The sequence below is a fragment of the Sebastes fasciatus genome, chromosome 7, assembly GCF_043250625.1.
Source record: "Sebastes fasciatus isolate fSebFas1 chromosome 7, fSebFas1.pri, whole genome shotgun sequence".
Taxonomy (NCBI): Eukaryota; Metazoa; Chordata; class Actinopteri; order Perciformes; family Sebastidae; genus Sebastes; species Sebastes fasciatus.
Window position 1 is genome coordinate 115,181 of NC_133801.1, and position 27,794 is coordinate 142,974.

At 36.9% G+C, this 27,794-nt stretch overlaps 1 protein-coding gene across 1 annotated transcript; it reads left to right on the plus strand.

Moving 5' to 3' along the window:
• Positions 1-1,152: 1,152 nt before the first annotated feature.
• On the plus strand, positions 1,153-25,738 carry clrn1 (clarin 1). Its single transcript, XM_074640847.1, has 3 exons — positions 1,153-1,444; positions 21,783-21,962; positions 25,357-25,738. The coding sequence occupies exons 1-3, from the start codon at positions 1,192-1,194 to the stop codon at positions 25,620-25,622; spliced, it is 699 nt and encodes a 232-aa protein (XP_074496948.1). The 5' UTR covers positions 1,153-1,191; the 3' UTR covers positions 25,623-25,738.
• Positions 25,739-27,794: the final 2,056 nt, after the last annotated feature.

Here is a 27,794-nt window from a genome sequence, read left to right on the forward strand (position 1 = left end):
GATAGAGAAGACGAGGATAGAGGAGGTGAGGATAGAGGAGGTGAGGAGGAGAGGATAGAGGACACGAGGATAGAGGAGACGAGGATAGAGTAGGTGAGGATAGAGAAGGTGAAGATAGATGAGGTGAGGATAGAGGAGGTGAGGAAGTGAGGATAGAGCAGGTGAGGATAGAGGAGGTAAGGAAGTGAGGATAGAGGAGGTGAGGATAGAGGAGGTGAAGATAGATGAGGTGAGGATAGAGGAGGTGAGGAAGTGAGGATAGAGGAGGTGAGGATAGAGGAGGTGAAGATAGATGAGGTGAGGAAGTGAGGATAGAGGAGGTGAGGATAGAGGAGGTAAGGAAAGAGGAGATGAGGATAGAAGAGGTGAGGATGCAGGAGGTGAGGAGGACAGGATAGAGGAGACGAGGATAGAGGAGACGAGGATAGAGGAGGTGAGGATAGAGGAGGTGAGGAGGAGAGGATAGAGGACACGAGGATAGAGGAGACGAGGATAGAGTAGGTGAGGATAGAGGAGGTGAAGATAGATGAGGTGAGGAAGTGAGGATAGAGGAGGTGAGGATAGAGGAGGTAAGGAAAGAGGAGATGAGGATAGAAGAGGTGAGGATGCAGGAGGTGAGGAGGACAGGATAGAGGAGACGAGGATAGAGGAGACGAGGATAGAGGAGGTGAGGATAGAGGAGGTGAGGAGGAGAGGATAGAGGACACGAGGATAGAGGAGACGAGGATAGAGTAGGTGAGGATAGAGGAGATGAGGATAAAGGATGTGAGGAGGTGAGGATACAGGTGGAGAGGATACAGGAGGTGAGGATAGAGGAGATAAGGATAGAGGAGGTGAGGATACAGGAGGTGAGGATAGAGGAGATAAGGATAGAGGAGGTGAGGATACAGGAGGTGAGGATAGAGGAGATAAGGATAGAGGAGGTGAGGATACAGGAGGTGAGGATAGAGGATGCACCGACTAGAGGACTGAGAGGAGGTCACCTGATCTGTCTCTCTGGTCTGATGACCCGGATGATGCTCCTCCCCCTGAAATCCATCCCCCGGTTGCCATGGAGACCAGAACCCGAGCAGGAGGAGCCACTGGTCCTCTGATCCTCCGGTGTGATCCCCCGGTCCCCCTGCAGGATCCTCCTCCCGGTCCCCCCCGTCCCCCTCCGGTCCTCCTGCAGGACCCCGGTCCTCCTCCGTCATGCCGTCCCGACAGCAGCAGGTGGTGTTCTCGGTCTCGGGTCTGCTGGGTCTCTGCTGTGTCCTCACGGCCTCGGTGTCCTCCGGTCTCCCGTTTTGGCTCAGCGGGACCGTGCTGTGCCGGACCGGAGCGGACCTGGTCAACGCTACCGGACCCGAACTGGACAAGTTCCTGGGTCCGCTGAACTACGGCCTGTTCCAGGGGGAGAGGGTGAAGCAGTGCGGCCTGGGGGGCAGGCCGTCCCGGTTCTCAGGTGAGTCCTCTATACCGGGTTACAGGGTCTAGCGCTGGGGGGCAGGTGAGTCCTCTATACCGGGTTACAGGGTCTAGCGCTGGGGGGCAGGTGAGTCCTCTATACCGGGTTACAGGGTCTAGCGCTGGGGGGCAGGTGAGTCCTCTATACCGGGTTACAGGGTCTAGGGCTGGGGGGCAGGTGAGTCCTCCTCAGCTTCACTTCAACCGGTCCAGCTTTAATCTAAAGGTTTAAAGGGTTAAAGGTTTAAAGGGTTAAAGGGTTAAAGGTTTAAAGGGTTAAAGGGTTAAAGGGTTAAAGGTTTAAAGGGTTAAAGGGTTAAAGGTTTAAAGGGTTAAAGGGTTAAAGGGTTAAAGGGTTAAAGGTTTAAAGGTTTAAAGGGTTAAAGGGTTAAAGGGTTAAAGGGTTAAAGGTTTAAAGGGTTAAAGGGTTAAAGGGTTAAAGGGTTAAAGGTTTAAAGGTTTAAAGGGTTAAAGGGTTAAAGGGTTAAAGGGTTAAAGGGTTAAAGGGTTAAAGGGTTAAAGGTTTAAAGGTTTAAAGGGTTAAAGGGTTAAAGGGTTAAAGGGTTAAAGGGTTAAAGGGTTAAAGGGTTAAAGGTTTAAAGGTTTAAAGGGTTAAAGGGTTAAAGGGTTAAAGGGTTAAAGGTTTAAAGGGTTAAAGGTTTAAAGGGTTAAAGGGTTAAAGGTTTAAAGGGTTAAAGGTTTAAAGGGTTAAAGGGTTAAAGGGTTAAAGGTTTAAAGGGTTAAAGGGTTAAAGGGTTAAAGGTTTAAAGGTTTAAAGGGTTAAAGGTTTAAAGGTTTAAAGGGTTAAAGGGTTAAAGGGTTAAAGGGTTAAAGGGTTAAAGGTTTAAAGGGTTAAAGGGTTAAAGGTTTAAAGGGTTAAAGGGTTAAAGGGTTAAAGGTTTAAAGGGTTAAAGGTTTAAAGGGTTAAAGGGTTAAAGGGTTAAAGGTTTAAAGGGTTAAAGGGTTAAAGGGTTAAAGGTTTAAAGGGTTAAAGGTTTAAAGGGTTAAAGGGTTAAAGGGTTAAAGGTTTAAAGGTTTAAAGGGTTAAAGGTTTAAAGGTTTAAAGGGTTAAAGGGTTAAAGGGTTAAAGGGTTAAAGGTTTAAAGGGTTAAAGGTTTAAAGGGTTAAAGGGTTAAAGGTTTAAAGGGTTAAAGGTTTAAAGGGTTAAAGGGTTAAAGGGTTAAAGGTTTAAAGGTTTAAAGGGTTAAAGGTTTAAAGGTTTAAAGGGTTAAAGGGTTAAAGGGTTAAAGGGTTAAAGGGTTAAAGGGTTAAAGGTTTAAAGGGTTAAAGGGTTAAAGGGTTAAAGGTTTAAAGGGTTAAAGGTTTAAAGGTTTAAAGGGTTAAAGGTTTAAAGGTTTAAAGGGTTAAAGGGTTAAAGGTTTAAAGGGTTAAAGGGTTAAAGGGTTAAAGGTTTAAAGGGTTAAAGGTTTAAAGGGTTAAAGGTTTAAAGGGTTAAAGGTTTAAAGGTTTAAAGGGTTAAAGGGTTAAAGGTTTAAAGGTTTAAAGGGTTAAAGGGTTAAAGGGTTAAAGGTTTAAAGGGTTAAAGGGTTAAAGGTTTAAAGGGTTAAAGGTTTAAAGGGTTAAAGGGTTAAAGGTTTAAAGGGTTAAAGGTTTAAAGGGTTAAAGGTTTAAAGGGTTAAAGGGTTAAAGGGTTAAAGGTTTAAAGGGTTAAAGGGTTAAAGGGTTAAAGGTTTAAAGGGTTAAAGGTTTAAAGGGTTAAAGGGTTAAAGGTTTAAAGGGTTAAAGGTTTAAAGGGTTAAAGGTTTAAAGGGTTAAAGGTTTAAAGGGTTAAAGGGTTAAAGGTTTAAAGGTTTAAAGGGTTAAAGGGTTAAAGGTTTAAAGGGTTAAAGGGTTAAAGGGTTAAAGGTTTAAAGGTTTAAAGGGTTAAAGGGTTAAAGGGTTAAAGGTTTAAAGGGTTAAAGGTTTAAAGGGTTAAAGGTTTAAAGGTTTAAAGGGTTAAAGGGTTAAAGGGTTAAAGGTTTAAAGGGTTAAAGGGTTAAAGGTTTAAAGGTTTAAAGGGTTAAAGGGTTAAAGGTTTAAAGGGTTAAAGGGTTAAAGGTTTAAAGGGTTAAAGGGTTAAAGGGTTAAAGGGTTAAAGGTTTAAAGGTTTAAAGGGTTAAAGGTTTAAAGGGTTAAAGGTTTAAAGGGTTAAAGGTTTAAAGGGTTAAAGGGTTAAAGGTTTAAAGGGTTAAAGGGTTAAAGGGTTAAAGGTTTAAAGGGTTAAAGGGTTAAAGGGTTAAAGGTTTAAAGGGTTAAAGGGTTAAAGGTTTAAAGGTTTAAAGGGTTAAAGGTTTAAAGGTTTAAAGGGTTAAAGGGTTAAAGGGTTAAAGGTTTAAAGGGTTAAAGGGTTAAAGGTTTAAAGGGTTAAAGGGTTAAAGGTTTAAAGGGTTAAAGGGTTAAAGGTTTAAAGGGTTAAAGGTTTAAAGGGTTAAAGGTTTAAAGGGTTAAAGGTTTAAAGCAGGGATGTCCAAACTTTTTTCACTGAGGGCCACATACAGAAAAATATACGAAAGGCTGGGCCACTCACTAGAGGTGAGGTATATCCCCTCACCTCTAGGGTTTTAAAATTAACAAAATTAATCAAATGAGGTAAATTATGCTTGATATTTGAATATGCTTAAAGAAAAAAAAATCCTACATCAGAACTTTCCATTAATGTGTTTTCATTTATTTTGTTACAAAAAGGGTTGGCAGCTCATTCTCAAAACAGCAGCCTGAGATTGCTTCTTAGTCAGGATGGTGATCCCCTTTCACAGCTCTGTATACAGGGGGACAATAAGGGGAAAAGGGGATGGGTATATTAATAATAAGTTATTGGGGTTGTTAACAAATCAACTAACGTTTTTGATGAAATGTTATCAACTTTAATTGACTGAATTTATGAAGTAATTGGGCTTTTGAACACATGAATACTGTGTAATATATTTTAACTCACCTATAATGGGAACAGCACTGCACTTAATGGGAGCAGTGATGCTGCGCTTTGGACTGAAGGATGGCTGGCAGGTCGGGAGTAAGTTTGGTGGTTGAGATGCGGAGGACATCACAGAGATGGCTGTCGGTCATTTTGGTTCTCAGTCTGCTTTTGTTCAGAGTTAACAGAGAAAATGTTTGCTCACATATGTATGTTGAGCCGAACAGACTCATCATTCGTTTTGCGTGGCGTCGCATCAGAGGAAACTTGGCCTCTTCCAAGCTCCGGTAGAAGTCGGGTAGGGGGAGAAGCTGATGCTGATTCTTCAGAGAATCATCACACTGCATTTCGATGAGCTCTAATTGCAGACTCTCTTCCACTTCTTCTGCATCCATCAGGAAGGGAGTCGAGAACAGCTTCATTTCTTTCTCAATGGCAGAAAAATCTTGGAAGCGCTGACTGAATTCTGTCATGAGAGATGTGATGACAGACACATATTTTCCCTTTTTAGCAGAAAGGTTGACCTCTGGAAAAGCAACTTTGACTTCGGACAGCGTGGGGAAGTGCGCAACATTGAAGTTACGTAGCTGTGTCTCAAAGAGACGAAGCTTCACACAGAATGCTTTCATGTGTGCGTAAAGTTGTGGCACAAGCTGGTCTTTGCCTTGCAGGCTCTTGTTCAGTGTGTTGAGATGACCAGTAAGATCAACTAGAAAAGCCAGGTCTGCCAACCATAGAGGGTCACTCAGTTCATGAAGAGGTCGGTCCTTCTCTTTCAAAAACGGATCAATTTCTGATCTCAGGGAATAAAACCGCTGCAGCACGGAGCCGCGACTGAGCCAGCGCACTTCAGAATGATAAAGTAGGTCCCCGTATTCAGCATCAACATCAGATAGGAAAGCTTGAAATTCCCTGTGATGGAGCCCTCGTGCTCGAATTATGTTGACAGTTTTCACAACTGTGTTCATCACATCGCCAAGCTGGACTGTCTTGGCACAGAGGGCTTCTTGGTGGATGATACAGTGCATTTTAACAGCCTCACCTCCACTCTCTCGCACCTTGGCGCACACCATAGAGGCCATTCCTTTGCGCTCGCCCGTCATAGCTGGAGCCCCATCGGTTGTAACTCCACACAGCTTGTCCCATTTAAGTCCCATCTTGTCAATTGCATCTGACACAGCTTCAAACATGTCCTTACCCGTTGTTGTGCCCTTGAGACCCTTGAGATCAAGCAGCTCCTCCGTAATGCAAAAGTTATCGTCAACTCCACGCAAAACAATGAACAGCTGTGCGGTGTCTGTGGTGTCTGTGCTCTCATCACATGCAATCGAGTAAAAATGAAAAGCACAAGCTTTATGTGATACTTGATGCTTTAAGTTAGCTGACAAGTCTTCGATTCGCCGCACACCTGTGTTTCTGGACGCGCTCACGCTGTTGAATTCATGCATCTTTTCCGGGCACATTATTCCTGCGACTTTAGTGAGGCACTGTTTTATGAAGTCCCCATCTGAGAAAGGTTTCCCGTGTCGCGCTATGAGTTGAGCTACTTCGTAGCTAGCTATTGTAGCATTTTCTTGTGTTTTGTTAGCACGGAAAAAATACTGTTGTTGAGCTAGCAGGCTAGCTGCCATTAGCTTTACTTTCTCTTCTCGATCAACACCAGTGTAGGACGTGTAGGTCTGATGTTTGGTTTCGTAGTGTCTTCGTACATTATACTCTTTCGTCACTGCAACAGTTTCATTGCAAATCAAACAGACACACTTCCCCTTGACCTCTATGAAAAAATATTCATTTTCCCACTGTGTCTGAAATTTTCTGCACTCACTTGCTATCTTGCGTTTCTTTGGTTCTGCCATTTTTGGTCATCCGTGGCAAACTTTTTCTTTGATTAATTGTGTTTTGCAGAGAATCTGCCTTGTTGAAGGCAGTAGCTCCATCTCGTGGTAAAACTAAGAACTACAATACACTCAAGTGCAAGTTTCATATGTGGGCCACATTCCATTATAGTTTTAGAATTTGCTGCGGGCCAATTAAAAGTGGACCACGGGCCGCAGTTGGCCCGCGGGCCGTAGTTTGGACACCCCTGGTTTAAAGGGTTAAAGGTTTAAAGGGTTAAAGGTTTAAAGGGTTAAAGGGTTAAAGGTTTAAAGGTTTAAAGGTTTAAAGGGTTAAAGGGTTAAAGGGTTAAAGGTTTAAAGGGTTAAAGGTTTAAAGGGTTAAAGGTTTAAAGGGTTAAAGGGTTAAAGGTTTAAAGGTTTAAAGGTTTAAAGGGTTAAAGGTTTAAAGGGTTAAAGGTTTAAAGGGTTAAAGGGTTAAAGGTTTAAAGGGTTAAAGGGTTAAAGGGTTAAAGGTTTAAAGGGTTAAAGGGTTAAAGGTTTAAAGGGTTAAAGGGTTAAAGGTTTAAAGGGTTAAAGGTTTAAAGGGTTAAAGGTTTAAAGGGTTAAAGGGTTAAAGGGTTAAAGGTTTAAAGGTTTAAAGGTTTAAAGGGTTAAAGGTTTAAAGGGTTAAAGGTTTAAAGGGTTAAAGGGTTAAAGGTTTAAAGGGTTAAAGGGTTAAAGGGTTAAAGGTTTAAAGGGTTAAAGGTTTAAAGGGTTAAAGGTTTAAAGGGTTAAAGGGTTAAAGGGTTAAAGGTTTAAAGGGTTAAAGGTTTAAAGGGTTAAAGGTTTAAAGGGTTAAAGGTTTAAAGGGTTAAAGGGTTAAAGGTTTAAAGGGTTAAAGGTTTAAAGGGTTAAAGGTTTAAAGGGTTAAAGGTTTAAAGGGTTAAAGGGTTAAAGGTTTAAAGGGTTAAAGGGTTAAAGGGTTAAAGGTTTAAAGGGTTAAAGGTTTAAAGGGTTAAAGGTTTAAAGGGTTAAAGGGTTAAAGGGTTAAAGGTTTAAAGGGTTAAAGGGTTAAAGGGTTAAAGGTTTAAAGGGTTAAAGGTTTAAAGGGTTAAAGGTTTAAAGGGTTAAAGGGTTAAAGGTTTAAAGGTTTAAAGGGTTAAAGGGTTAAAGGTTTAAAGGGTTAAAGGTTTAAAGGTTTAAAGGGTTAAAGGGTTAAAGGGTTAAAGGTTTAAAGGGTTAAAGGTTTAAAGGGTTAAAGGTTTAAAGGTTTAAAGGTTTAAAGGTTTAAAGGGTTAAAGGTTTAAAGGTTTAAAGGTTTAAAGGGTTAAAGGGTTAAAGGGTTAAAGGTTTAAAGGGTTAAAGGTTTAAAGGGTTAAAGGTTTAAAGGTTTAAAGGTTTAAAGGGTTAAAGGTTTAAAGGGTTAAAGGTTTTTCTTATTGATGTCAATCAATTAGAATATAGTTAATCACAATTAATCACACATTATTCATCTGTTCTACATTTATATAATAATATATTTTATATATATATATTATATATAAATGATATATTTATATTATATTATTATAATAAATAATACCTTTAAAGGTTTAAAGGTATTATTTAGAGGTATTTTAAGGTGTTGGAGATCAACAGGTTCTGATGTCAGCTGATCGTTAATTATTAACATATTTACTCTGAATAATTCAGAGTATCTATAAACAGCCAGTAGTAAGTACTACTACTAATACTATACAGGATATACTACTAATACTACACAGGATATACTACTGATACTACACAGGATATACTACTAATACTACACAGGATATACTACGAATACTACTACTAATACTACACAGGATATACTACTAATACTATACAGGATATACTACTAATACTAATACTAATACTACACAGGATATACTACGAATACTACTACTAATACTATACAGGATATACTACTAATACTAATACTAATACTATACAGGATATACTACTAATACTAATACTAATACTACACAGGATATACTACGAATACTACTACTAATACTATACAGGATATACTACTGATACTACACAGGATATACTACGAATACTACTACTAATACTACACAGGATATACTACTAATACTACACAGGATATACTACTGATACTACACAGGATATACTACTAATACTACACAGGATATACTACTAATACTAATACTAATACTACACAGGATATACTACTAATACTACACAGGATATACTACTAATACTACACAGGATATACTACTAATACTAATACTAATACTACACAGGATATACTACTGATACTACACAGGATATACTACTGATACTACACAGGATATACTACTAATACTACACAGGATATACTACTAATACTACACAGGATATACTACTGATACTACACAGGATATACTACTAATACTACACAGGATATACTACTGATACTACACAGGATATACTACTAATACTACACAGGATATACTACTAATACTACACAGGATATACTACTGATACTACACAGGATATACTACTACTACTAATACTACACAGGATATACTACTAATACTACACAGGATATACTACTAATACTACACAGGATATACTACTGATACTAATACTAATACTACACAGGATATACTACTGATACTACACAGGATATACTACTAATACTACACAGGATATACTACTAATACTACACAGGATATACTACTGATACTACACAGGATATACTACTAATACTAATACTACACAGAATATACTACTAATACTAATACTACACAGGATATACTACTAATACTACACAGATATACTACTAATACTAATACTACACAGGATATACTACTAATACTACACAGGATATACTACTAATACTACACAGGATATACTACTAATACTAATACTACACAGGATATACTACTAATACTAATACTACACAGGATATACTACTGATACTACACATGATATACTACTAATACTACACCGGATATACTACTAATACTACACAGGATATACTACTGATACTACACAGGATATACTACTAATACTACACAGGATATACTACTAATACTAATACTAATACTACACAGGATATACTACTGATACTACACAGGATATACTACTGATACTACACAGGATATACTACTAATACTACACAGGATATACTACTAATACTACACAGGATATACTACTGATACTACACAGGATATACTACTAATACTACACAGGATATACTACTGATACTACACAGGATATACTACTAATACTACACAGGATATACTACTAATACTACACAGGATATACTACTGATACTACACAGGATATACTACTAATACTAATACTAATACTACACAGGATATACTACTGATACTACACAGGATATACTACTAATACTACACAGGATATACTACTGATACTAATACTAATACTACACAGGATATACTACTGATACTACACAGGATATACTACTAATACTACACAGGATATACTACTAATACTACACAGGATATACTACTGATACTACACAGGATATACTACTAATACTACACAGGATATACTACTAATACTACACAGGATATACTACTGATACTACACAGGATATACTACTAATACTAATACTACACAGAATATACTACTAATACTAATACTACACAGGATATACTACTAATACTACACAGATATACTACTAATACTAATACTACACAGGATATACTACTAATACTACACAGGATATACTACTAATACTAATACTACACAGGATATACTACTAATACTAATACTACACAGGATATACTACTGATACTACACATGATATACTACTAATACTACACCGGATATACTACTAATACTACACAGGATATACTACTGATACTACACAGGATATACTACTACTACTAATACTACACAGGATATACTACTAATACTACACAGGATATACTACTAATACTAATACTACACAGGATATACTACTAATACTAATACTACACAGGATATACTACTAATACTAATACTACACAGGATATACTACTAATACTACACAGGATATACTACTAATACTACACAGGATATACTACTAATACTACACAGGATATACTACTAATACTACACAGGATATACTACTAATACTAATACTACACAGGATATACTACTAATACTACACAGGATATACTACTAATACTACACAGGATATACTACTGATACTACACAGGATATACTACTAATACTACACAGGATATACTACTAATACTACACAGGATATACTACTAATACTACACAGGATATACTACTAATACTACACAGGATATACTACTGATACTACACAGGATATACTACTGATACTACACAGGATATACTACTAATACTACACAGGATATACTACTAATACTACACAGGATATACTACTAATACTACACAGGATATACTACTACTACTAATACTACACAGGATATACTACTAATACTACACAGGATATACTACTGATACTACACAGGATATACTACTAATACTACACAGGATATACTACTAATACTACACAGGATATACTACTAATACTACACAGGATATACTACTAATACTACACAGGATATACTACTGATACTACACAGGATATACTACTAATACTACACAGGATATACTACTAATACTACACAGGATATACTACTGATACTACACAGGATATACTACTAATACTACACAGGATATACTACTAATACTACACAGGATATACTACTAATACTACACAGGATATACTACTAATACTACACAGGATATACTACTAATACTACACAGGATATACTACTGATACTACACAGGATATACTACTAATACTACACAGATATACTACTAATACTACACAGGATATACTACTAATACTAATACTACACAGGATATACTACTAATACTACACAGGATATACTACTGATACTACACAGGATATACTACTAATACTAATACTAATACTACACAGGATATACTACTAATACTACACAGGATATACTACTGATACTACACAGGATATACTACTAATACTACACAGGATATACTACTAATACTACACAGGATATACTACTAATACTACACAGGATATACTACTAATACTACACAGGATATACTACTAATACTAATACTACACAGGATATACTACTAATACTACACAGGATATACTACTGATACTACACAGGATATACTACTACTACTAATACTACACAGGATATACTACTAATACTACACAGGATATACTACTACTACTAATACTACACAGGATATACTACTAATACTACACAGGATATACTACTGATACTACACAGGATATACTACTAATACTACACAGGATATACTACTGATACTACACAGGATATACTACTGATACTACACAGGATATACTACTAATACTACACAGGATATACTACTGATACTACACAGGATATTCTACTAATACTACACAGGATATACTACTGATACTACACAGGATATACTACTAATACTACACAGGATATACTACTAATACTACACAGGATATACTACTACTACTAATACTACACAGGATATACTACTACTACTAATACTACACAGGATATACTACTGATACTACACAGGATATACTACTGATACTACACAGGATATACTACTACTACTAATACTACACAGGATATACTACTAATACTACACAGGATATACTACTAATACTACACAGGATATACTACTACTACTAATACTACACAGGATATACTACTAATACTACACAGGATATACTACTACTACTAATACTACACAGGATATACTACTACTACTACACAGGATATACTACTGATACTACACAGGATATACTACTAATACTACACAGGATATACTACTACTACTAATACTACACAGGATATACTACTACTACTACACAGGATATACTACTAATACTACACAGGATATACTACTAATTCTACACAGGATATACTACTACTACTACACAGGATATACTACTAATACTACACAGGATATACTACTACTACTAATACTACACAGGATATACTACTACTACTAATACTACACAGGATATACTACTGATACTACACAGGATATACTACTAATACTACACAGGATATACTACTAATACTACACAGGATATACTACTAATACTACACAGGATATACTACTAATACTACACAGGATATACTACTACTACTAATACTACACAGGATATACTACTACTACTAATACTACACAGGATATACTACTAATACTACACAGGATATACTACTAATACTACACAGGATATACTACTACTACTAATACTACACAGGATATACTACTAATACTACACAGGATATACTACTGATACTACACAGGATATACTACTAATACTACACAGGATATACTACTGATACTACACAGGATATACTACTGATACTACACAGGATATACTACTAATACTACACAGGATATTCTACTAATACTACACAGGATATACTACTGATACTACACAGGATATACTACTAATACTACACAGGATATACTACTAATACTACACAGGATATACTACTAATACTACACAGGATATACTACTACTACTAATACTACACAGGATATACTACTGATACTACACAGGATATACTACTGATACTACACAGGATATACTACTACTACTAATACTACACAGGATATACTACTAATACTACACAGGATATACTACTAATACTACACAGGATATACTACTACTACTAATACTACACAGGATATACTACTAATACTACACAGGATATACTACTACTACTAATACTACACAGGATATACTACTACTACTACACAGGATATACTACTGATACTACACAGGATATACTACTAATACTACACAGGATATACTACTACTACTAATACTACACAGGATATACTACTACTACTACACAGGATATACTACTAATACTACACAGGATATACTACTACTACTACACAGGATATACTACTAATACTACACAGGATATACTACTACTACTACACAGGATATACTACTAATACTACACAGGATATACTACTACTACTAATACTACACAGGATATACTACTACTACTAATACTACACAGGATATACTACTACTACTACACAGGATATACTACTAATACTACACAGGATATACTACTGATACTACACAGGATATACTACTAATACTACACAGGATATACTACTGATACTATACAGGATATACTACTAATACTAATACTAATACTACACAGGATATACTACGAATACTACTACTAATACTATACAGGATATACTACTGATACTACACAGGATATACTACGAATACTACTACTAATACTACACAGGATATACTACTAATACTACACAGGATATACTACTGATACTACACAGGATATACTACTAATACTACACAGGATATACTACTAATACTAATACTAATACTACACAGGATATACTACTAATACTACACAGGATATACTACTAATACTACACAGGATATACTACTAATACTAATACTAATACTACACAGGATATACTACTGATACTACACAGGATATACTACTGATACTACACAGGATATACTACTAATACTACACAGGATATACTACTAATACTACACAGGATATACTACTGATACTACACAGGATATACTACTAATACTACACAGGATATACTACTGATACTACACAGGATATACTACTAATACTACACAGGATATACTACTAATACTACACAGGATATACTACTGATACTACACAGGATATACTACTACTACTAATACTACACAGGATATACTACTAATACTACACAGGATATACTACTAATACTACACAGGATATACTACTGATACTAATACTAATACTACACAGGATATACTACTGATACTACACAGGATATACTACTAATACTACACAGGATATACTACTAATACTACACAGGATATACTACTGATACTACACAGGATATACTACTAATACTAATACTACACAGAATATACTACTAATACTAATACTACACAGGATATACTACTAATACTACACAGATATACTACTAATACTAATACTACACAGGATATACTACTAATACTACACAGGATATACTACTAATACTACACAGGATATACTACTAATACTAATACTACACAGGATATACTACTAATACTAATACTACACAGGATATACTACTGATACTACACATGATATACTACTAATACTACACCGGATATACTACTAATACTACACAGGATATACTACTGATACTACACAGGATATACTACTAATACTACACAGGATATACTACTAATACTAATACTAATACTACACAGGATATACTACTGATACTACACAGGATATACTACTGATACTACACAGGATATACTACTAATACTACACAGGATATACTACTAATACTACACAGGATATACTACTGATACTACACAGGATATACTACTAATACTACACAGGATATACTACTGATACTACACAGGATATACTACTAATACTACACAGGATATACTACTAATACTACACAGGATATACTACTGATACTACACAGGATATACTACTAATACTAATACTAATACTACACAGGATATACTACTGATACTACACAGGATATACTACTAATACTACACAGGATATACTACTGATACTAATACTAATACTACACAGGATATACTACTGATACTACACAGGATATACTACTAATACTACACAGGATATACTACTAATACTACACAGGATATACTACTGATACTACACAGGATATACTACTAATACTACACAGGATATACTACTAATACTACACAGGATATACTACTGATACTACACAGGATATACTACTAATACTAATACTACACAGAATATACTACTAATACTAATACTACACAGGATATACTACTAATACTACACAGATATACTACTAATACTAATACTACACAGGATATACTACTAATACTACACAGGATATACTACTAATACTAATACTACACAGGATATACTACTAATACTAATACTACACAGGATATACTACTGATACTACACATGATATACTACTAATACTACACCGGATATACTACTAATACTACACAGGATATACTACTGATACTACACAGGATATACTACTACTACTAATACTACACAGGATATACTACTAATACTACACAGGATATACTACTAATACTAATACTACACAGGATATACTACTAATACTAATACTACACAGGATATACTACTAATACTAATACTACACAGGATATACTACTAATACTACACAGGATATACTACTAATACTACACAGGATATACTACTAATACTACACAGGATATACTACTAATACTACACAGGATATACTACTAATACTAATACTACACAGGATATACTACTAATACTACACAGGATATACTACTAATACTACACAGGATATACTACTGATACTACACAGGATATACTACTAATACTACACAGGATATACTACTAATACTACACAGGATATACTACTAATACTACACAGGATATACTACTAATACTACACAGGATATACTACTGATACTACACAGGATATACTACTGATACTACACAGGATATACTACTAATACTACACAGGATATACTACTAATACTACACAGGATATACTACTAATACTACACAGGATATACTACTACTACTAATACTACACAGGATATACTACTAATACTACACAGGATATACTACTGATACTACACAGGATATACTACTAATACTACACAGGATATACTACTAATACTACACAGGATATACTACTAATACTACACAGGATATACTACTAATACTACACAGGATATACTACTGATACTACACAGGATATACTACTAATACTACACAGGATATACTACTAATACTACACAGGATATACTACTGATACTACACAGGATATACTACTAATACTACACAGGATATACTACTAATACTACACAGGATATACTACTAATACTACACAGGATATACTACTAATACTACACAGGATATACTACTAATACTACACAGGATATACTACTGATACTACACAGGATATACTACTAATACTACACAGATATACTACTAATACTACACAGGATATACTACTAATACTAATACTACACAGGATATACTACTAATACTACACAGGATATACTACTGATACTACACAGGATATACTACTAATACTAATACTAATACTACACACAGGATATACTACTAATACTACACAGGATATACTACTGATACTACACAGGATATACTACTAATACTACACAGGATATACTACTAATACTACACAGGATATACTACTAATACTACACAGGATATACTACTAATACTACACAGGATATACTACTAATACTAATACTACACAGGATATACTACTAATACTACACAGGATATACTACTGATACTACACAGGATATACTACTACTACTAATACTACACAGGATATACTACTAATACTACACAGGATATACTACTACTACTAATACTACACAGGATATACTACTAATACTACACAGGATATACTACTGATACTACACAGGATATACTACTAATACTACACAGGATATACTACTGATACTACACAGGATATACTACTAATACTACACAGGATATACTACTAATACTACACAGGATATACTACTGATACTACACAGGATATTCTACTAATACTACACAGGATATACTACTGATACTACACAGGATATACTACTAATACTACACAGGATATACTACTAATACTACACAGGATATACTACTACTAAATACTACACAGGATATACACTACTAATACTACACAGGATATACTACTGATACTACACAGGATATACTACTAATACTACACAGGATAAATACTACACAGGATATACTACTAATACTACACAGGATATACTACTAATACTACACAGGATATACTACTACTACTAATACTACACAGGATATACTACTAATACTACACAGGATATACTACTACTACTAATACTACACAGGATATACTACTACTACTACACAGGATATACTACTGATACTACACAGGATATACTACTAATACTACACAGGATATACTACTACTACTAATACTACACAGGATATACTACTAATACTACACAGGATATACTACTAATACTACACAGGATATACTACTAATACTACACAGGATATACTACTACTACTACACAGGATATACTACTAATACTACACAGGATATACTACTACTACTAATACTACACAGGATATACTACTACTACTAATACTACACAGGATATACTACTGATACTACACAGGATATACTACTAATACTACACAGGATATACTACTAATACTACACAGGATATACTACTAATACTACACAGGATATACTACTAATACTACACAGGATATACTACTAACTACTAATACTACACAGGATATACTACTACTACTAATACTACACAGGAAACTAATACTACTGATACTACACAGGATATACTACTGATACTACACAGGATATTCTATACACACGTATATTTCTACTAATCAGGATATACTACCCTTGATACTACACAGGATATACTACTAATACTTACAACAGGATATACTACTAATACTACACAGGAATATACTACTGATACTACACAGGATATACTACTACGACAATACTAGATATACTACTAATACTACACAGGATATTCTACTAATACTACACAGGATATACTACTGATACTACACAGGATATACTACTAATACTACACAGGATATACTACTAATACTACACAGGATATACTACTAATACTACACAGGATATACTACTACTACTAATACTACACAGGATATACTACTGATACTACACAGGATATACTACTGATACTACACAGGATATACTACTACTACTAATACTACACAGGATATACTACTAATACTACACAGGATATACTACTAATACTACACAGGATATACTACTACTACTAATACTACACAGGATATACTACTAATACTACACAGGATATACTACTACTACTAATACTACACAGGATATACTACTACTACTACACAGGATATACTACTGATACTACACAGGATATACTACTAATACTACACAGGATATACTACTACTACTAATACTACACAGGATATACTACTACTACTACACAGGATATACTACTAATACTACACAGGATATACTACTACTACTACACAGGATATACTACTAATACTACACAGGATATACTACTACTACTACACAGGATATACTACTAATACTACACAGGATATACTACTACTACTAATACTACACAGGATATACTACTACTACTAATACTACACAGGATATACTACTACTACTACACAGGATATACTACTAATACTACACAGGATATACTACTGATACTACACAGGATATACTACTAATACTACACAGGATATACTACTGATACTACACAGGATATACTACTAATACTACACAGGATATACTACTACTACTAATACTACACAGGATATACTACTACTACTAATACTACACAGGATATACTACTAATACTACACAGGATATACTACTAATACTACACAGGATATACTACTACTACTAATACTACACAGGATATACTACTAATACTAATGCTACACAGGATATACTACTAATACTACACAGGATATACTACTGATACTACACAGGATATACTACTAATACTACACAGGATATACTACTAATACTACACAGGATATACTACTGATACTACACAGGATATACTACTAATACTACACAGGATATACTACTAATACTACACAGGATATACTACTAATACTACACAGGATATACTACTAATACTACACAGGATATACTACTAATACTAATACTACACAGGATATACTACTACTACTAATACTACACAGGATATACTACTGATACTACACAGGATATACTACTACTACTAATACTACACAGGATATACTACTAATACTACACAGGATATACTACTAATACTACACAGGATATACTACTAATACTACACAGGATATACTACTAATACTACACAGGATATACTACTACTACTAATACTACACAGGATATACTACTACTACTAATACTACACAGGATATACTACTGATACTACACAGGATATACTACTACTACTAATACTACACAGGATATACTACTAATACTACACAGGATATACTACTAATACTAATACTACACAGGATATACTACTAATACTACACAGGATATACTACTAATACTACACCGGATATACTACTGATACTACACAGGATATACTACTAATACTACACAGGATATACTACTAATACTACACAGGATATACTACTAATACTACACAGGATATACTACTAATACTACACAGGATATACTACTAATACTACACAGGATATACTACTACTACTAATACTACACAGGATATACTACTAATACTACACAGGATATACTACTGATACTACACAGGATATACTACTGATACTACACAGGATATACTACTAATACTACACAGGATATACTACTAATACTACACAGGATATACTACTAATACTACACAGGATATACTACTGATACTACACATGATATACTACTAATACTAATACTACACAGGATATACTACTAATACTACACAGGATATACTACTAATACTACACAGGATATACTACTACTACTAATACTACACAGGATATACTACTACTACTAATACTACACAGGATATACTACTAATACTACACCGGATATACTACTGATACTACACAGGATATACTACTACTACTAATACTACACAGGATATACTACTAATACTACACAGGATATACTACTAATACTACACAGGATATACTACTAATACTACACAGGATATACTACTAATACTAATGCTACACAGGATATACTACTGATACTACACAGGATATACTACTGATACTACACAGGATATACTACTACTAATACTACACAGGATATACTACTAATACTACACAGGATATACTACTTATACTACACAGGATATACTACTGATACTACACGGGATATACTACTAATACTACACAGGATATACTACTAATACTACACAGGATATACTACTAATACTACACAGGATATACTACTGATACTACACAGGATATACTACTGATACTACACAGGATATACTACTAATACTACACAGGATATACTACTAATACTAATACTACACAGGATATACTACTAATACTACACAGGATATACTACTGATACTACACAGGATATATTATAGAGTATTTACTGGTCCCAGTAGGAGTAGGGAGCAGAGTGTTTACTGGTCCCAGTAGGAGTAGGGAGCAGAGTATTTACTGGTCCCAGTAGGAGTAGGGAGCAGAGTGTTTACTGGTCCCAGTAGGAGTAGGGAGCAGAGTATTTACTGGTCCCAGTAGGAGTAGGGAGCAGAGCGTTTACTGGTCCCAGTAGGAGTAGGGAGCAGAGTATTTACTGGTCCCAGTAGGAGTAGGGAGCAGAGCGTTTACTGGTCCCAGTAGGAGTAGGGAGCAGAGCGTTTACTGGTCCCAGTAGGAGTAGGGAGCAGAGTGTTTACTGGTCCCAGTAGGAGTAGGGAGCAGAGTATTTACTGGTCCCAGTAGGAGTAGGGAGCAGAGTGTTTACTGGTCCCAGTAGGAGTAGGGAGCAGAGTATTTACTGGTCTCAGTAGGAGTAGGGAGCAGAGTGTTTACTGGTCCCAGTAGGAGTAGGGAGCAGAGTATTTACTGGTCCCAGTAGGAGTAGGGAGCAGAGTGTTTACTGGTCCCAGTAGGAGTAGGGAGCAGAGTGTTTACTGGTCCCAGTAGGAGTAGGGAGCAGAGTATTTACTGGTCCCAGTAGGAGTAGGGAGCAGAGTGTTTACTGGTCCCAGTAGGAGTAGGGAGCAGAGTATTTACTGGTCCCAGTAGGAGTAGGGAGCAGAGCGTTTACTGGTCCCAGTAGGAGTAGGGAGCAGAGCGTTTACTGGTCCCAGTAGGAGTAGGGAGCAGAGCATTTACTGGTCCCAGTAGGAGTAGGGAGCAGAGCGTTTACTGGTCCCAGTAGGAGTAGGGAGCAGAGCGTTTACTGGTCCCAGTAGGAGTAGGGAGCAGAGTGTTTACTGGTCCCAGTAGGAGTAGGGAGCAGAGTATTTACTGGTCCCAGTAGGAGTAGGGAGCAGAGTGTTTACTGGTCCCAGTAGGAGTAGGGAGCAGAGTATTTACTGGTCTCAGTAGGAGTAGGGAGCAGAGTGTTTACTGGTCCCAGTAGGAGTAGGGAGCAGAGTATTTACTGGTCCCAGTAGGAGTAGGGAGCAGAGTGTTTACTGGTCCCAGTAGGAGTAGGGAGCAGCCAGCCTTCACTAATTGTTCTGCCTGAGCGGGTCAGAACCAACAGAGCGTCTCTGTTCTGTTAATGAGTCCATCAGAGACACTCTCACTGTCTCCTGGTCATTGTTCAGGGACAAATGCAGTTCATGTACATGGAGTACAGTCAAAAGCATATGCAGTATATGTATATGCAGTATGTATATGCAGTATATGTATATGCAGTATATGTATATGTAGTATATGTATATGCAGTATATATATGCAGTATATGTATATGTAGTATATGTATATGCAGTATATATATGCAGTATATGTGCTGTGTTGGTTGACGTTGACGTTGATGTTTTTGTCTCCCAGTCTTTCCAGAGCTTCTGAGCGCCGTCCCAGTCGGCCTCCACGTCGCTGTCATCTTCTTCTGTGGTGTCGTGATCGTCTTCTCCTCCGTGGCAACCGGCTTCTTCTTCTTCAACGCCTTCGGACGACCCTACGAGACACTGCAAGGCCCCATGGGACTTTACCTGTGGACCTTCATCTGCTGTGAGAAAAATCATCATCATCATCATCATTACATCACCATCATTACATCATCATCACTACTACATCATCATCACTACATCATCATCACTACATCATCATCACTACTACATCATCATCACTACATCATCATCACTACTACATCATCATCACTACATCATCATCACTACATCATCATCACTACATCATCACTACATTATCGCTACATCATCATCACTACATCATCATCACTACATCATCACTACATCATCATCACTACATTATCACTACATCATCATTACATCACCATCATTACATCATCACTACATCATCATTACATCATCACTACATTATCGCTACATCATCATCACTACATCATCATCACTACATCATCACTACATCATCATCACTACATTATCACTACATCATCATTACATCACCATCACTACATCATCACTACATCATCACTACATCATCACTACATCATCATTACATCATCATTACATCACCATTACATCACCATCATTACATCATCATCATCACTACTACATCATCATCACTACATCATCATCACTACATCATCATCACTACTACATCATCATCACTACATCATCACTACATCATCATCACTACATTATCACTACATCATCATTACATCACCATCACTACATCATCACTACATCATCACTACATCATCATTACATCATCATTACATCATCATTACATCATCATTACATCACCATCACTACATCATCACTACATCATCACTACATCATCATTACATCATCATTACATCACCATTACATCACCATCATTACATCATCATCACTACATCATCATTACTACATCATCATTACATCATCATCACTACATCATCATCACTACATCATCACTACATCATCATCACTACATCATCATTACATCACCATCATTACATCATCATTACATCATCATCATTACATCATCATCACTACATCATCATTACATCATCACTACATCATCACTACTGTCATAGCCCGGCTCCTAGGCCATGACAAATATGGGAAAGGACGCAGTGATTGATTGTAAATTAAAGATATTTATTACAAATAAATTAAGGATATACAGAAAACTACAAATGTGGAGTGTGTCAGTCAGTAACATCAGTAATGTAGATGTGGATGTGTGAGCATGATGAAGTGTGATGTGTTGTGAGTGAAAACTAAAGAAAAGCCAAACAAAGGCAGCCCGGCAGGTTCTGACAGGGATGAGTCCAGGTGAAGGAAAAGAGGGCAGAGCAGCACTTGATTGGGGCTTTTATACTCAGGATGCGCCAGCATCAGGTGCTCTACATCAGGCATCCTCTCCCGTGATACCTTCAAGGACACAGGGAAAGAATGAATGGCCAAATCCACACTGGCATCTCAGTAGTGAGGCAGGGGCCGTCACACTACATCATCATTACATCATCATTACATCACCATCATTACATCATCATCACTACATCATCATCACTACATTATCATTACATCATCATCACTACATCTTCATTACATCATCACTACATCATCATTACATCATCATTACATCACCATCATTACATCATCATCACTACATCATCATTACATCACCATCATTACATCATCATCACTACATCATCATCATCATCACTACATCATCACTACATCATCATTACATCATCATCACTACATCATCACTACATCATTACATCACCATCATTACATCATCATTACATCACCATCATTACATCATCATTACATCACCATCATTACATCATCATTACATCACCATCATTACATCATCATTACATCACCATCATTACATCATCATCACTACATCATCATCACTACATCATCATCACTACATCATCATTACATCATCATCATTACATCATCATTACATCATCATCACTACATCATCATCACTACATCATCACTACATCATTACATCACCATCATTACATCATCATTACATCACCATCATTACATCATCATTACATCACCATCATTACATCATCATCACTACATCATCATTACATCATCATCATTACATCATCATCACTACATCATCATTACATCATCATCACTACATCATCACTACATCATTACATCACCATCATTACATCATCATTACATCACCATCATTACATCATCATTACATCACCATCATTACATCATCATTACATCACCATCATTACATCATCATCACTACATCATCATCACTACATCATCATCACTACATCATCATTACATCATCATCATTACATCATCATTACATCATCATCACTACATCATCATCACCGCATCGTCATCACTACATCATCACTACATCATCATTACATCATCATCACTACATCATCATTACATCATCATCACCGCATCGTCATCACTACATCATCACTACATCATCATCACTACATCATCATCACTACATCATCACTACATCATCACTACATCATCATCACTACATCATCACTACATCATCATTACATCATCACTACATCATCATTACATCATCATCACTACATCATCACTACATCATCACTACATCATCACTACATCATCATTACATCATCACTACATCATCACTACATCATCATTACATCATCACTACATCATCACTACATCATCATTACATCATCATCACTATATCATCATTACATCATCATTACATCATCATCACTACATCATCATCACTACATCATCATTACATCATCATCACCGCATCGTCATCACTACATCATCACTACATCATCATTACATCATCATTACATCATCATCACTACATCATCATTACATCATCATCACTACATCATCATTACATCATCATCACTACATCATCATTACATCATCATCACCGCATCGTCATCACTACATCATCACTACATCATCATTACATCATCATCACTACATCATCATTACATCATCATCACTACATCATCACTACATCATCATCACTACATCATCATCACTACATCATCATTACATCATCATTACATCATCATCACTACATCATCATTACATCATAATTACATCATCATTACATCATCATTACATCATCACTACATCATCTGTCACTGATAATGCTGCTGGAATATACATGAGAGAGACAGTATTACTACCACTAATACCAGTACTACTGTAAATACTACTGACAGTACAAACAGTTGGAGGTTGAGAAGAAGTTAACGTCCTGAGGACGGTCAGAACTAAAGAGGCGGCAGATCTCTTCTAGAACACTAAATACATTTGATGACTTCCTGTTTACAGGTGTGTTATGACTTCCTGTTTACAGGTGTGTTATGACTTCCTGTTTACAGGTGTGTTATGACTTCCTGTTTACTGGTGTGTCCAGCTGTCTGGTGATGGTTCTGTTATGACTTCCTGTTTACAGGTCTGTTATGACTTCCTGTTTACAGGTGTGTCCAGCTGTCTGGTGATGGTTCTGTTTGCGTCGGAGGTGAAGCTTCATCATCTGTCCGATCGGATCGCCAACTTCAACGAGGTGAACTTCGTGTTTCAGACGTACAGCGAACGCTACGACCGCTCCTTCTGGCTCTTCTTCCTCGTCTTCCTCCTCCACGGACTCAACTTCCTGCTGATCCGACTGGCGGGAATCCAGTTCCCCTTCCAGGAGAGCAAGGAGTTGGTGCTGGGCGGAGGGGCGGCCGACCTCATGTACTGAGACCTGAAGGGACAAAAGACTGACAAACACATGAGATCACTTCCTGTCTGTAGTGATTAAGAGGTTAACTGTTCACAACGTTTAGTTATAAAATAATAAAAACCACAAAAGATTCAGTTTAATATGATTATTCAATAATGAATCAATAGATGATGATGATTGATCTCCTGTTTATTGACCCTTTTAGTGTGGACGCCATGATGACATCATGATGAGGTCATGATGAGGTCACGTTGTTAGCTGGAGGCTAATGCTAAGAGTGGGCTAACATTAGCTGGAGGCTAAAGCTAGCAGTGGGCTAACATTAGCTGGAGGCTAAAGCTAGCAGTGGGCTAACATTAGCTGGAGGCTAACGCTAGCAGTGGGCTAACATTACCTGGAGGCTAACGCTAGCAGTGGGCTAACATTAGCTGGAGGCTAACGCTAGCAGTGGGCTAACATTAGCTGGAGGCTAACGCTAGCAGCGGGCTAACATTAGCTGGAGGCTAACACTAGCAGTGGGCTAACATTAGCTGGAGGCTAACGCTAGCAGTGGGCTAACATTAGCTGGAGGCTAAAGCTAGCAGTGGGCTAACATTAGCTGGAGGCTAACGCTAGCAGTGGGCTAACATTAGCTGGAGGCTAACGCTAGCAGCGGGCTAACATTAGCTGGAGGCTAACGCTAGCAGTGGGCTAACATTAGCTGGAGGCTAACGCTAGCAGCGGGCTAACATTAGCTGGAGGCTAACGCTAGCAGTGGGCTAACATTAGCTGGAGGCTAACACTAGCAGTGGGCTAACATTAGCTGGAGGCTAACGCTAGCAGTGGGCTAACATTAGCTGGAGGCTAACGCTAGCAGTGGGCTAACATTAGCTTGAGGCTAACGCTAGCAGTGGGCTAACATTAGCTGGAGGCTAACGCTAGCAGTGGGCTAACATTAGCTGGAGGCTAACACTAGCAGTGGGCTAACATTAGCTGGAGGCTAACGCTAGCAGTGGGCTAACATTAGCTGGAGGCTAACGCTAGCAGTGGGCTAACATTAGCTGGAGGCTAACGCTAGCAGTGGGCTAACATTAGCTGGAGGCTAACACTAGCAGTGGGCTAACATTAGCTGGAGGCTAACGCTAGCAGCGGGCTAACATTAGCTGGAGGCTAACGCTAGCAGTGGGCTAACATTAGCTGGAGGCTAACGCTAGCAGCGGGCTAACATTAGCTGGAGGCTAACGCTAGCAGTGGGCTAACATTAGCTGGAGGCTAACACTAGCAGTGGGCTAACATTAGCTGGAGGCTAACGCTAGCAGTGGGCTAACATTAGCTGGAGGCTAACGCTAGCAGTGGGCTAACATTAGCTTGAGGCTAACGCTAGCAGTGGGCTAACATTAGCTGGAGGCTAACGCTAGCAGTGGGCTAACATTAGCTGGAGGCTAACACTAGCAGTGGGCTAACATTAGCTGGAGGCTAACGCTAGCAGTGGGCTAACATTAGCTGGAGGCTAACGCTAGCAGTGGGCTAACATTAGCTGGAGGCTAACGCTAGCAGTGGGCTAACATTAGCTGGAGGCTAACACTAGCAGTGGGCTAACATTAGCTGGAGGCTAACGCTAGCAGTGGGCTAACATTAGCTGGAGGGCTAAAGCTCCACATCTAAATGTCCTCTGTGTTGTTGTCTGAATCCAGATCTCAGACATTAGAGATGAGTAACTGATTGGAGCTCTAGAGCTACAATATCAGAGAAGCGTTTCAGAGACGGAGAGGAAATGATGCTAATAGTTTAGCATGATGCTAACAGCAGCTAACGTGAGCCGCTAGCTGCTGTTAGCAGAAGGCTAAATATTAGCATCCCTTTGATATGATCCCAGAAACTGAATCAACTCATGAAAAGCTCTTAAATATGAAGTTTATTAACTTGAACATAACGGTGTTTTTTACCACATGAAGAACATGAAGTATTATATTATGGGATGGATGGTAGACATGTTTGTTATTGTTGTTAAAGATACACGTAACTGATGATGAAAAACTAACATGAGTTCTGGTGGTCTGGTCTCTGAATAATACGTTCACTGCAACATATACAGTATGTATATATATATATATACATATATACAGTGTGTGTGTTTATATATATTAGACAGCTTTGTTGTGTAATATATATTCGTTATACGTAGCAACGGTTCTTTATACGTAGCAACGG